Source organism: Cydia splendana, chromosome 26, assembly GCF_910591565.1.
Source record: "Cydia splendana chromosome 26, ilCydSple1.2, whole genome shotgun sequence".
NCBI lineage: Eukaryota > Metazoa > Arthropoda > Insecta > Lepidoptera > Tortricidae > Cydia > Cydia splendana.
The window spans coordinates 1714235-1729413 of record NC_085985.1 but is presented as its reverse complement, the minus strand read 5'-3'; the positions used below and the strand labels follow the sequence as shown (position 1 = coordinate 1729413).

General features: G+C 37.0%; 1 protein-coding gene across 1 annotated transcript in view; it reads right to left on the bottom strand.

The window, feature by feature from the left end:
- Positions 1-14028, bottom strand: part of LOC134803394 (gastrula zinc finger protein XlCGF49.1-like) — a 294572-nt gene extending 280544 nt beyond the window's left edge. The window contains exons 1-5 of the mRNA XM_063776213.1: positions 13860-14028; positions 12891-13001; positions 6102-6292; positions 5260-5450; positions 3355-3538 (exon numbers count right to left, since the gene is read on the bottom strand). Coding sequence (XP_063632283.1) covers positions 3431-3538; positions 5260-5450; positions 6102-6292; positions 12891-12985 — 585 coding nt within the window. The 5' untranslated portion in view covers positions 12986-13001; positions 13860-14028 and the 3' untranslated portion in view covers positions 3355-3430. The remainder of the gene's footprint in view (positions 1-3354; positions 3539-5259; positions 5451-6101; positions 6293-12890; positions 13002-13859) is intronic.
- Positions 14029-15179: the final 1151 nt, after the last annotated feature.

Below are 15179 nucleotides of genomic sequence, written 5' to 3'. Positions count from 1 at the left end.
AAAAATTATGTAAGTTTATTATAAAACAAATTCGGTAAAGGGGCAAAATTCTTTTTTTGTTCTCTTATTTCCGACCACTCTGTCACGCTTGTGACTTTTTTCTAGCTGTAGTTAAAGCTCCACTCCGTCACATTTATTGGGGATAAAAAACAAATCAACTATAAGAATTTTGACCCAAATCACACTGACAAATCTCAGTGATGTGTGTGTGTGTGTGTTAGGCGTATCTCGTAAGCTCGTTGAGCTAATCGATTTTAAACACTAACGGCACGGTATAAGGTTTGTAACCGAATGTCAAGCCGAACGCGAGTGTAAACGCAAGCGCGCGTCCCGCGCGAGCCCCTTTGACTCGTCCCCATAAAACCGCTCCTCCACTCGCGTCTCGTGGCTCGGCTCGTAGCTCGCGCGAGAATGTAAACCGGCTATGTAAAACGCCTTATTTCACCAAATAACTAACCAACCATTCATCGTTTAAGTACATAGAAATTGAAGTAAACAAGTAAACGTACATTGTATATTATTTGTGACGTTCTCGGTCAAAAGGTAATGTCGCTTACCATAAAGACGAAATTTGCTTGTATCTTTATACAAATAAACGGTCAGAGCGTCCTTATGACAAGCGACAATTTAGTACCTTTTGATTGGGAACGTCAAATTGATACACCTAAGGGCCACTTGCACCATTCCACTAACCCTGGGTTAACCGGTTAATCCTGGATTTACCATGGTTACCAGTACAATTTGACACTGGATTAAATGTTTAACCGGTTAACCCAGGGTTAGTGGAATGGTGCAAGTGACGCTAAGTCTGTATCTTTAGGTATTTAAAAAAATGTAAACAATTTGTAAATTTTCGGGTAGTTATAACATTTATTGGTTAACCAACCAAATACAAAACCGCCTGGATCTGTCACTGAACGACCTGACTTTAACCTACATTATTTGATCATGTAATGTTTTCATCTACCCTCAACTGGCTTAAGGAGACATTTGAGGGTAGATTTTGTTTACTTTTATTTAAATACCTAAAGATACAGAGTATAGGTCCTCGTTTTACACGTTTACACCTGGACCTGGGTCTGTTCGGCAACTTAATCCCAAAAATTGGTGCAAGCACTAATTTATCTCAGAGGAGAAACTAGAACTTGTAGGATACAATCCAGCTTCATCATTTCTGCCTTCGCCAAAGAGTAGATTGGATATTGTCATACTTTCTAGCGGTGACATGGTATCTTACGAAATTCAAACTAACATCAAAAATATGTACAGAAATGTACGAAATTGTACGCTAATTAAAAAAACTACACATAGGGTAATTCGCCAATAACTGGCCGCCCTAAACTAAAAATGAAATCTATTCACCTATAAACAGAATTCATTTTAGTATAAGGTTTCAATAACTGGCCAGCCTTCAATAACTAGCCGCCTTATACTAAAATGAATTCTGTTTATAGGTGAATAGAATTCATTTTTAGTTTAGGGTGGCCAATTACTAACAGTGGCCAGTTACTGGTGAATTACCTTACGAGAAAACAACGATCAAGCTGTCACCGCTAGGAAGCATACTTTCTGGCGGGCGCCATCTATTTCACAATTTAGCAGTCGAGTTTTCAACTGTCTTGTGTAGGTATCAGAAATTATGTACGAGAAGTTCATAACATAGAGAAATATAAGTAAGGATAGAGTGTTAACTCCATACATCAAGGTCCGCATGCAATGTCTATAAAAATGTTTAATAAAATTCCCCAACATATCTCAAACGAAAAAAAATCACAACTTTTATAAAAAAAACTAAAGTCCTACTTATTGCATTTATGCCCATATCAGGCGTGGCTCATTCCGCGATTTCGTCGCTTTGCTACAGGTAGCTAAAAGTACATCCGTTCCGCCCCAATTTTGGGGTTTGCCATAAGCCGCGCGTGGCGCTGTCGCCACCTAGCGGCCATATCTGTGCTGATCGTAACAGACGCGTTTTGTTAGAGAGTGAGTCTTCTGTACCTAGTACTATTATTTATTCTGTGCCCATATTCCATGCAGGATTTCTTCGAAGACCAACCTTAGCCTCGATTATGTGATGTGATGTAGGTATAATGTGATGAGTGCAATATAAAACTTGTATGTGATGTGATGTGATGTAGGTATAATGTGATGAGTGCAATATAAAACTTGTATGTGATGTGATGTGATGTAGGTATGTGATGAGTGCAATATAAAACTTGTATGTGATGTGATGTGATGTAGGTATAATGTGATGAGTGCAATATAAAACTTGTATGTGATGTGATGTGAATGATGTGATGTAGGTATAATGTGATGAGTGCAATATAAAACTTGTATGTGATGTGATGTGATGTAGGTATAATGTGATGAGTGCAATATAAAACTTGTATGTGATGTGATGTAGGTATAATGTGATGAGTGCAATATAAAACTTGTATGTGATGTGATGTGATGTAGGTATAATGTGATGAGTGCAATATAAAACTTGTATGTGATGTGATGTGATGTAGGTATAATGTGATGAGTGCAATATAAAACTTGTATGTGATGTGATGTGATGTAGGTATAATGTGATGAGTGCAATATAAAACTTGTATAATAATGAAAAATGTTAAGATTGTCTTCCTTTTGTAGTTGTAAGCCAATATTCACCCACTGGGTAGGAATATGTATATGTAAAATGCTACACCCTAGTAGGGTCCATGTTTGTACTTACGAGTATTAGACCTTAAACACCTTTGTAAAATACCATGGATGCATTGATTAAATGATTATGATTAGTTTTCTTACTAAAACGCAGGCTATTTCGTAGTCGACATCTAGCGTCAAGTAGCGGATTGATCAGTACCGCTACTTGACACTAGATGTCACGAGTGTCGAAAAATGTATTGCTAAAACAATTTACAACTAATATTACAAGCAGGAGTTGAAAGAATATAATAATATTAGCTGAAAATTGTTGAGCATTAGACTTTTCGTTCGTCGCGTCATCTATTGTCAAGTAGCAATAGGTCCACTACTTGACGCTAGATGTCGACTACGAAATAACCCGCGTTTTGGTAAGAAAACTGATGCATGGAGTTAGCACTCTATCCTCGCTTATTTCTCTATGATATTAATAGGGTAATTGGCCAGTAACTGGCCACTTTTAGTAACTGGCCACCCTAAACAAAAAATGAATTCTATTCACCTAAAAATAGAATTCATTTTAGTATAAGGTGGCCAGTTATGGAAACCTGGCCAGTTATTGAAACCTTATACTAAAATGAATTCTGTTTATAGGTGAATAGAATTCATTTCTAGTTTAGGGCGGCCAGTTACTAAAAGTGGCCAGTTACTGGCGGATTACCCAACATATAGTTTATCATTTTACCCTAACTGGTAAAAAAAATGAATGACCATAAACCTTACTCTAAAATTTCTTAAATATTTACACCATCATCTGTTCAAGGAACTCTTTTTTGATTTTCTTGTCTTTTTCATGCCGTTTGGAATGTAGGACGAGCTTGCTCCGCGTCAGGAACCTCTTTTTACACACCTGGTTAAAAGAAAACTTATATTAACATAATATTATTGTTGAATGTAGCATGGTCTAATAAAACATGGTCTTCTATTCCCAGAGTGACACAGGCCTACGTCACAATAACATTGCCACTTTATTTCAACATAACATGTTACATGGGTACATTATACCTATGGTTAATAAGTTAAAATATTTCTTTATAATTTTATAATTTTTATTTATATGTATTTTATCTTAAATTTTACAATAACACGTCATTTTTAATTCGTTAGCAATATCTTCCGATTCACGAAAGAAATTTCAGACGTTCGGATTATTCTGTTTACACTACTGGCAACACAGGATAGCGCTGTCACATTTGACAATTCGTATCTAGATAACTTCATGCCCTGACCGTCATCCTTGTCGAACGCGTGTTAATTGTTATTTCCTTCTCGCTCAGTGTCAGCAGTCGCAGTGTTTTCCAAACTTTTCACGTCGTAAGCTTGGTAATTAATGTGTAACTGTGAATTAGTTTTTCAAACGTTTGTCTTGTATGGGGCTGTCCATAAATTACGTCATCGACTTTTGACGATTTTGGACCCCCCCCCCCCTATAATCATCCAAAAATCATGCTTCAAATGACCCCATTTCCTCCTACTTCATGCTACCGTCATCCGATGTCCAGACCCCCCCCCCCCCTAATTTGAAATGACGTAATTTATGAATAGCCCCTATAGATAAATAAAGTTTAATTTAATACATTAGATTTGTTTTATTTTACTATGTTTCTACATGAATAACTTAAAATTAATGCCGTTAAAATAATTTTCACCGTTGGTTAAAATTCTCCCACATTTTAAAGTTTGAGAACCTGTAAACAGCATGATGACGTAGGCCTGTATCAGTTAGGTCATTCGCGAATCTCGGAATAGGGTACCAGGCGGAGTATATTATTATATTTATTATACCATGGAATGTAGTACTTAATGTGTAGTTTTTATAGTTGCCCGATTTCACAGTAGATGTCGCTGTGCCCAGCAGTGGCACGTATATAGGCTGAATTACATAATATTATCACTTGGGGGCATAGTTAATGTATACTCAGTAAAACTATTAGCTTAGCATACAAATAAGTATGTAGCCTCATGCGTGACTATTTATAATTTTTTTAAATCATTATTTATATCGTTTGAACACCAGAAAGAATAAAAATACTATTATAAACCTTCCCATAATATTATTATAAAAATATGTTGAAAATTTTTGAGCGGTTGCAATGCTCATAATTTTTGGCGCGAATTCGACAAAACTGATGACGTCACTCGGTGTGGACGCAACTGACGTTTGCTACTTAGTGGCGAGTCAGGTCATAATGCCATCTCTTTCACTCTTGGTTGGTCTTAACAATTTGTTTAAACGAGTGACGTCACGTGGCGTTTCGACTAATGGCGTTGCGTTTCACTCAATAGCTTTTCGCGGGCAAATTTTTGTAATTTTTATTTATTATTTTAAGCAATTAAATGATAATTTAATAACGGAAATGCATTTGTAACATGATATGACGGCAACAAACATCCGAATAAAAATATTTCGTTCAAATATAAACTTCATGCATGAGGCTAATTATTATAAGCTAAATGAATTTATGGGTAAGAAAGGTTCTTTACCGTTTTGGCGTTTTTAGTGTGTAAACATACATCGTCGAGTAACGCTACATGTTTAAAAAATATCCTGTATTGATATCTAGGACTCACTTCGCATTCATGTGGCTTCTCCCCCGAGTGCATCTTCAAATGCATGACCAGATTATTTTTCTGCACAAAGCTCTTGGAGCATATTTCGCACTCGTGTGGTTTGTCCCCTGTGTGTATCTTCTCGTGCCGGTCGAGGTCGGCTTTCCTGTAGAACGACGCGCCGCACTCGTGACAGTTGAAGTTCTTTATGCCTGTAAAGAATTTATTTGAGACAATATTAACTACGAGAAAAAAAACCGGCCAAGTGCGAGTCGGACTCGCCCACCGAGGGTTCCGTACTTTTTAGGTCAGCACTAGTGTCAGAACCTGACACACTAGTAACAGAGCGCGACGCACTAGTACCACTGCGCGATGCACTATACTTTGTATTATTAGGTATTTAGGTATTTGATTGCCCTTAATGTACAAAATTGCCATAAGATTAAATAATAATTAGGTATTTAAATAAAAGTAAACAAAATCTACCCTCAAATGGTTCCTTAAGCCAGTTCAGGGTAGATGAAAACATTACATGATCAAATAATGTAGGTTAAAGTCAGGTCGTTCAGTGACTGATCAGTTTTATATTTGGTTGGTTTAACCAATAAATGTTATAACTACCCGAAAATGTACAAATTGTTTGTTTACTTTTATTTAAATACCTAAAGATACAGACAGAGCGCGATGCACTAGTAACAGAGCGCGTTGCACTAGTAACGGAGGGCTATGCACTAGTAACGGAGGGCTATGCACTAGTAACAAAGCATGACGAACTAGTATGAGAGCGCACTAATAACAGATGGCGACGTACATGTAACAGAGCGCGACACACCAGTATCTAAGTATCTTGTAGTAATGTATACCTTGATGCGTGAGTGCGTGGATACTGAGATGTCCGAGCTGTGTGTAAGTTTTCCCACATGTGGTACACATGTACGGCCGTTCCCCTGTGTGCGTGCGCTTATGTTTCTTCAGCTCATAGCCCGTTTGGAATATCTTGTCGCAGTCTTCGCAGGGATGGGGGGATTTCTTTACAACACGCCGGCGGCGTTTCCTGAAAAAGAAATTCATGGCATAGAGAAATATAGTAAGAATAGAGTGCTCACTCCATACATCGGTTTTGGTACCAAAAAGACTATTATTTTCGCAGTCGACATCTAGCATCGAGTAGCGGAATTATCAGTACCACTACTCGATACTAGATGTCTCTCGTGTAGCGACTCACGAAAATTGTATTGAACAACAATTTACAACTAATATTAGAAGCAGAAGGAGTTGAAAATAAAGTTCCGGTTAATCCGGTTATAATATTACCTGAAAATTGTTGAGCATTAGACTTCTCAGTCGCCGCAACATCTATTGTCAAGTAGCAGTACTGATAATTCCGCTACTCGATGCTAGATGTCGACTACGAAAATAATAGTCGTTTCGGTACCAAAACTGATGTATGGAGTGAGCACTCTATGTACTTTTTAGGGTTCCGTACCCAAAGGGTAAAACGAGACCCTATTACTAAGACTCCGCTGTCCGTCCGTCCGTCCGTCCGTCTGTCACCAGGCTGTATCTCACGAACCGTGATAGCTAGACAGTTGAAATTTTCACAGATGATGTATTTATGTTGCCGCTATAACAACAAATACTAAAAACAGAATAAAATAAAGATTTAAGTGGGGCTCCGATACAACAAACGTGATTTTTGACCGAAGTTAAGCAACGTCGGACGGGGTTAGTACTTGGATGGGTGACCGTTTTTTTTTCTTGCCGTTTTTTGCATTATGGTACGGAACCCTTCGTGCGCGAGTCCGACTCGCACTTGCCCGGTTTTTTCTCTATGATCATGGTGACAAACAAGCATCTATGTGGCTCTAACAGGAGCACACAGAGCGAAACTTGCGTCATGCCAACATGGAATAGAAAGGAGCGTTTTAGGACTTAGAAGGGACAGGGTGAGAACTATTGACATAAGAGAAAAAAACAAATCTACAGATATTCTACATAGAATAGATCAACTGAAATGGAAATGGACGGGACATATCGCTGGCCCAATATTACAGGGTTCTATGTTACATTTTCAAGATAGTTGAAATTCAACTTAATGTCACTATGACAATGTTCACAGTTCGATAAAAGTGTAACATAGAACCCTGTAATATTGGGCCAGCGATATGATGCGTTCCAAAGAAGAAAAATGAAGTAAAGAAATTACAAACTGGTACCCTGGAGGATATAGCCGAAACAAAGGCCCACGCAGGTGGGAAGATGAGATAAAGGTAACGGCAGGACCATTTTGGAGAAGAGCGACTATGGACATAACTCACTGGAGGGATTTAGAGGCCTCTGCCAGGAGGCATACTGAGTGGCGTGATATCATCTAAAAACCTTAATTTAGTTTCAATAATTCAGTAAAACAAATATACATATATAATAATAATAATGGTCGTGCCACGCTCTATTGGGATCGATCTATCATCACTGACAGGACTATTGTCGCCAATAAGCCTGACATCGTGCTGATAGACCGATCGCAGCGCCGGGTCGTGCTCGCCGACGTCACCATCCCCCATGATGAGAATCTCGTAAAGGCCGAGAAGGACAAGTCCAGCAAGTACCTAGACTTAGCTCATGAGATTACCGCCATGTGGGATGTTGACTCGACGATCATTGTTCCGATAGTCGTGTCAGCGAACGGTCTCATAGCGAAGAGTCTCGACCAACACCTAGAGAGACTCTCGCTGGGTGGTTGGATCAAGGGTCAGATGCAGAAGGCGGTAATTTTGGACACGGCGCGTATAGTACGTCGGTTCCTCACTCTGCGGCCCTGACCACCGGCAGCTTGGGCCCTGCCCCGCTGCCGGCGGCACCCTAGGTTAGGTTTTTTTATAATGTGTTTATATGTATTTTTTATTGTTTTGTAAGTGTTTTTATATTTTACTTTTATATTCATATTATAAAAATACCTAACTTAAGACGAAAAATAAATAAAGAGAATAATAATAAAAAGCCTCTTTATTTTCTTATCAACTACTTACAAACTTATCATTAAGGTACATACTATTAATTAATTAATAATGTTAATTTATTGTAACTAATATATATGTTTACTTTTTTACTAACTTATTTTAATTGGTTCGTATAATTTAATTTTGTATTGATGTATTTAAAAACTAAAAGTTAATAGGAACCCCACTTTATTGGGTATCCTCCAATTTGTTCCATTCGTCTCTGTCTTTTGCCTTACTTAGCCATCTTTGACCGGCCGTGGCTACTATGTCGTCGCTCCATCGCTTTCGTGGTCGTCCTGATTTTCTTTTTACGTCGGGGCCTTTCCATAGAGTCACTTCTTTTGTCCACCTTTTATCTGTGTACCTCGCTACGTGGCCGGCCCATCGCCATTTCATTTTAAGTGCATATTTTAGGGCATCTGTTATTTTCGTTTTGTTTCTTATGCGTTCACTTCTCACTTTATGTATTTTCCTTAGCTTTAGCATGCTCCTTTCCATCGCTCGTTGGGTAGTGATTATTCTGGCTTTCGTCTTTACAGAGTGACTCCAGGTTTGGCAGCCATATGTTAGCGTCGGCAAAATATTGGTATCCATCACTATTTTTTTCATGTGTAATGGGTATTCTCCTTTAAGTATTTCTTTTAAAGACCAGTACTTTTTCCAACTTAAGGCTATACGTCGTTCTATTTCGTCTTGTGTATTGTCTTTGCAAAAAGAAATTTCTTTTCCGAGGTATATGTAGCGTTCCACGTATTCCAGAGTCGTATGTTCCAGATTAATTGGTTGTTGGAAGCTATTTGTCATAATCTTTGTTTTGTTTTCATTCATCTTCAATCCTATTTTCTCGCTTTCTTCTCTGAGGGAGTTAATCATTTTTTCTAATTTTCTGCTGGTAGAGGCGAGTAGTACGATGTCATCCGCGAACCTGAGGTGGCTTAGGTATCTACCGTTTATTTGTATTCCTTCTTGTTGCCATTTTAGCTTTGTGAATATGGTCTCTAAAACGGCAATAAAAAGTTTCGGTGAGATGGGATCTCCCTGTCTCACGCCTCTGCATATCGGAATAATATCTCCTTTCGCTTCCAGTTTTACTCTACTGGTGCTATTCTTATATAAGTTTTTTAGGACGTTAATGTATTGAGTATTTATTTCGGCTTGGTAGAGCGCTTCCCAGATAGAGTCGTGAGAGATGGTATCGAAAGCTTTCGCGTAGTCGATGAAAGCTACGTATAAAGGTTGCTTAGATTCTCTATATTTTTCTATTATTTGTTGCATCACATGAAGGTGATCCGTTGTTGAAAAGCCAGAGCGAAAACCAGCTTGCTCTATCGGTTGAATGTTTTCTATTTTTGCGTTCATTCTACTTTGTAAAATTGATGTAAATAGTTTATATATAGTGGATAAGAGGCTGATCGGGCGATAGTTAGCAATATCCTTGGGGTCTCCTTTTTTATATAATAAAATTATTTCAGAGCTTTTCCATTGTGCTGGCGCTTCGCCTGTGGCTAGGACCATATTGAAGAGTTTTGTCAGTATCGGAGTAAGTTGGGCTTTTCCAAGTTTTAGAGCTTCGTTTGTAATGCCGTCCGGCCCCGGGCTCTTGTCCATTTTCAGTTTTTTAATATGAGTTAGTAACTCTATTGACTCTATGGGTTTAATGGTTTCGTATTGGTTTGTTGCTCTAGGTGGTTCGATTTCTTGAAAGCTTTTATTTGTTTGGCTGTATAGCTCTCTATAGAATTGAGTTGCGTTGTTTATTATATCTTTCCTTGTTTTTGTCTCTTTGTCGTTAGATTTTAAGCTTTGTATCCAAGTTTTTTGGGTATTCAGCTCTTTAAAAGCTCTTTTTGTGCTTCTGTAGCATTTTAAGTTTCTCGTTATAACATTATTTCTGTAGAGCTGGTAATCTTTCCTTAACGCTTTGCTAGCCGTTTTAAATATTTGGCCGAGTTCTTGTTTATCTTCTTTTGACTTTTGATGCATTTTAATTAATTCTGATCTTCTTGTAATGAGTTCTTTAGTTTTTTGACTTATGATTCGATTTTCTTTTGTTGGTATTTCTTTATTATTTATTTTTAAACTATTTATGATGGCAGTTTCTATTGCGTCGCAGAATGTTTGTAATTGTGTGCTTTTTTGACAGGTATAGAGTTCTTGTAAGTTATTTTCCAAGTTTTGAACATATGATTCGATTTCCTTATCTGTTTTAGGTCTGTTACTTGTCGATTTGTAGTTAGTTCTGCTCTTTTTCACAGGGTTGTTGATTTTCCATGTAGCTCGTACTAGACGATGATCCGACGGGAATGCCACATTATTTAGAACTTCTAAATTTATTACGTTATTTGGTTTGTTGTGAGTTCCTATAATTGGCTTTCTGTATCCACTATAATTTCTATGGTATTGTCATAGCTGTTGGTTCTCCAAATAAAAAAAAAAAAAAAAAAAAAAATATATATATATATAATCAATTTCATTTTTTGTTTTTAAATCAGGGGAAATCCACGTCCATTTTCTTTTGTTTTTCTTTTTGAAATAAGTGTTCATGATCTTTAGCTTGTATTCGTTTGCGTATTGTGCTAATATTTCTCCTCTTGCATTTCTTTCCCCGTATCCATATTTACCCATAATGGTATCTTCATTTTCTTTTGGTAGACCGATCTTTGCGTTAAAGTCTCCGATTACGATCAGTTTTTCACTAGCGATCTTGTGTGCCTGTTCTAGCGTTTCGTAAAAGCTGCTGATTTCCTCGTCTGTCGAGCTTTCCGTAGGGGCATAAACTTGTATTATAGAGAGTATTTCGTTTTGATAGTTCATTTGCAGAAGTGCTACCCTGTCTGAGAGGCCGGTAAAGTTGTAAATACTATGTTTATGTTTTTTCTTTATTAGGACACAATATACATATCAGTAGCGGCGGCTTCATACAACCCGATTCCCACCGGCTTGCCTAAAATTTATTGCTACATATATATCCATAACGAAAACACTACGTATTACCTTGTAATCGATAACACGATTTACTAAAGCTTCACTATTGATTAAATTTCAACTAATCATAGCGGGCGCGCGGGCGACTAAGTTTAAGCTTGAGTATTCATTCATGAGCCACCACACACATACGAAAACTCACGCACACGCTCATAAAGTTTGCTAAAGAAAGTCCGCGTATTTACGCATCAAAATAACACGGTTTTGTATCGAGTTATTCATTTAAATAAAAACCTTAAACGTAACATGATAAGGTTTATATTGGAAAAATGCACGCACACAGTCAAAGTCCGCGAGTGGCGTAAGTGCAGCACCACAAGTACCACAACGGTGTGCTGCTTCATTTGAATTTAAACCTTAAATACAAATAGGTAAGATTTATATTGGAGTGTAATGTTTCACAATTTTGAATCGAGTCGCGTTTGCCGCTCGTGTGGTTAATGTTGCCGTACCAAAACATTGAATTGAATTAATGGGAAATTTTTTTTTGTATTTTGCTATCATTAATACCAAATTTTCAAAAAACCTTTAAAAAAAGAAATTTTATTACAAAATCTAAGAATATTATGGAGTCGCAAGTTTAGTTAAGGTAATTTGATAACGAGGGTTTTTTCAAAGAAAGTACTGTTTATAAATTTTGTAGTAATAGGTTTTGGAAGTCCGTAGGTCGTGGGTGAAAATGGAATAATATTATGACAACACTTCCGTTCCGGTTATTGCCAAGATTTGTTGTTATTGTTGTTTTTATTAGAGTTTTATAGGTTTTAATGAGATTTTACTTAGTTGTGTGCATATATTTATATATAAAGACTAAATCAGTGAATTTTTGAGTGTTATTAGTGTTGCGTATTGTTCGTGCAGGTGTTTCAAGGTCAGTCCTTGTTTTTATTAGGTCGATCTGTATGTAACTAATGTAATGGAATCTAAGGTAACTAATTTAAACACCTTCCAAGGATCGTAGCGTCATGAAAATAGGCAGCTGTATGTAGTTCTGCTGACAATACAATAATATCATACTGTCGAACTGATCTGATGATGGAGACAGGAGGTCGCCATAAGAACTCTGTGATGGAACAACGCAACCTAATTGTGTTAGGGGTTTTTAGAATTGTCTCGATGAGTATTAGTTGTCTGTCGTAAGAAAAGTATAGTCAGTGATAAAAGCTTGTACCAAAAATGAAATTTTTGCAAAAAACTTATTAGTTAGGATTGTTAGGAATTTAGGAGTAGGAATCCGCTTTTGTCATACACGACATACACTGTTTATGTGACGTCAGTGATGACAAGTATGGCAAAGGTGGTTATACACTAACTGCAAAAGAACGAACTCAAGGACACACCTAGCGCTTTACTTTACCTTCGCTTATCATGAAAAAATAAGTACATAATGTAGGTGTTTCATGTAGGTGTTTTTTTTTTGCTCCGAGTTGTCTAGAGAAAAATTCCACGCGCCGCCACTGATACATATATAGCTATATACATTTATTTTCACTGTTATGGTACATTCGCTAATAAAGGCTATTTTATTTTATTCATTTATATGGCAGGGTTCTCCAAGCTATGGCCCGCTAGCCTGCTAAATCAGCCTGCTAGAAGATCTCATAGCCATGGCCCTTTAGTGAAAATATTTATCAAATGAATCAACAAGATTTTGAAGCAGCTTACTTTTGTGGCTCCCCGTTGTAATCAATTTCGTCGTCTGAGATGAGGATGACCTCTGGTTTGATAACTATCTCCTCAACCGCAAGACCTGGCTCCATTGTTGATGCTAAACGTCTGAAAATAAACATTTATTAAAGCATTCACTGCCAGCATAATATAGGTTATAGGTTTTCGCGGGCTTGATTTCTGCAACTTGACATCATATTATTGCGCCTATTTTGCGTGGTGGGTCGGCGGCACTATTCCTGCCAACCCAACTCTTCCAAGAAGCCTAGCACACCCAGCATAAGATAACATGTTCTGCTTTGTATTGACCATAGAGTAAGTAAAGAAAGAGTGGTAACTTCATACATCAGTTTTCTTACCAAAACGCGCGTTATTTCGTAGTCAACATCTAGCGTCATGTAGCGGAATTTATCAGTATGTACTGCTAGTTGACAATAGATGTCTCGACAAATGAAAACTCTAATGCTCAACAATGCTTAGAAACTAGCGGGCAGATGCTATTATTAATATAATCTTTGTAGCTTCTTAGTTGCATACAATGACCTTGTAAATGTCTGGTCTCAATCCTAATATTATTATTTCATTTATTTGTTACATTCAATCATCATCAATGTTCTTGAGCCTATTTTATTTACTGTCCAATTAACAATAAACAGTTTTGTTAATAATTAATACCATTTAATAGCAACATAATGAAAAGGAACACAATTATCTTTGAACCATTTATTTAATGTATAGCTGTGTTAAAAAAAAATTACAAACATTGAATTCATATAAAATAATTAAAATTTAGCTTACTTGCAAAAAAAAACGGTCGATAAGCTAAACAATAAAGTACAATAAATTAATAAACTTATATTACTAGTTACCAAAATTGGTAATAGTCGCCTGCCACGAAAAAACAACCATGTTAATGGCAATATGAAAAAAAACTTCCATGTTTTTTATGATTAATTGCATACTTACAAGGTCTACAACTTAAAATAAATCGTTCGAATAACAGCGATAACCAATAAATTAGGTATATCGGTTCTAAACTCTGTTTAAAAAGCAAAATTTTACTTGTAATTCTTGTTTCTAAGTTTATTTTGATTTCTTCAAAAGAAAAATTCAATAATTTGCTGTCATGTGCATGTCAAGTGGACAGATTTTGTTGCCATGTACAATTTATAGCAATCTACTAAATTTCAACAGTGAAACATTGACGTCATCAATCCATGACATATTTCTTAGAGCAGCATAGACAACATCATTAACCGTCTCGGAGTAAATATAGACGGTCAAGCAAATCTTGTCAGTAAAAAAAGGCGCGAAATTCAAATTTTCTATGGGACGATATCCCTTCGCGCCTACATTTTTCAAATTTGCCGCCTTTTTCTACTGACAAGATCTGCTTGACCAAGTATATCTATGGAGCGGCCATTAACAGGCGTTCCCCTCTGCAAAAAGATCGCGGCCGCCGGTCAAGGAGGTTATATAAAACTAGTTACCACACGTCATACGCCATTCAGCAAACGTCAGTCTAAGCGGAATGATAGGAGCCGAAAATGCCGAATTGCAGCGTTTTCTCGTGCAAAATGAGATCGGAAACGTCTAGTCTACAAAAAGAACACGTTTCTTATCATATGTAAGTACTTTTACATCTAAATATTATCAAATAGTGCATTAACTTTGCAAATAACTAAAAAACATTGTCAATCTGACAGTGATACCAGTGATATGATATTAGATCTAATTTAGGGTAATTCTAAAGAAGACTTTCTAAATATTAATTAGGTACGAGTAGAATTTCTAATAGGAAATATTATGCGAAACTCTGCGTAGGGGGCGTGACTACCACAATCCATCACAATCTGGGGGTCCGCCGCGGAACAAGAAAATTTAAATTTCGTTATCTAACCTCTCTATCACTATTGCATATTTGAGCGATAAAGAGAAAAGAGAAAATTTACTAGCTAGCTTAGTGCTACACTCTGGCGGCAGAACATTGCAGTAATATGCCCTATTTGCGTTGCTTTTTGTTATATGTGACGTTCCATGGAAAAAGGTACCTTATGGCGGCCGGCGCTTACGTCGCATGGCGCCGCAATAATATTGGAGCGGCGTTAATAATAGCGTAAGCGCCAACCCCCATAAGGTACCTTTACCCGTGGGACGTCACATATAATTTATGTAACACATTATTTTTATATAACACCTTAGTTTCATATCAACCTAATCTATTTAATCAAATAAATAGATCTATAAGAATAAAGAAAAGGGGGACGGGGGATCAAAAAGTAGTCG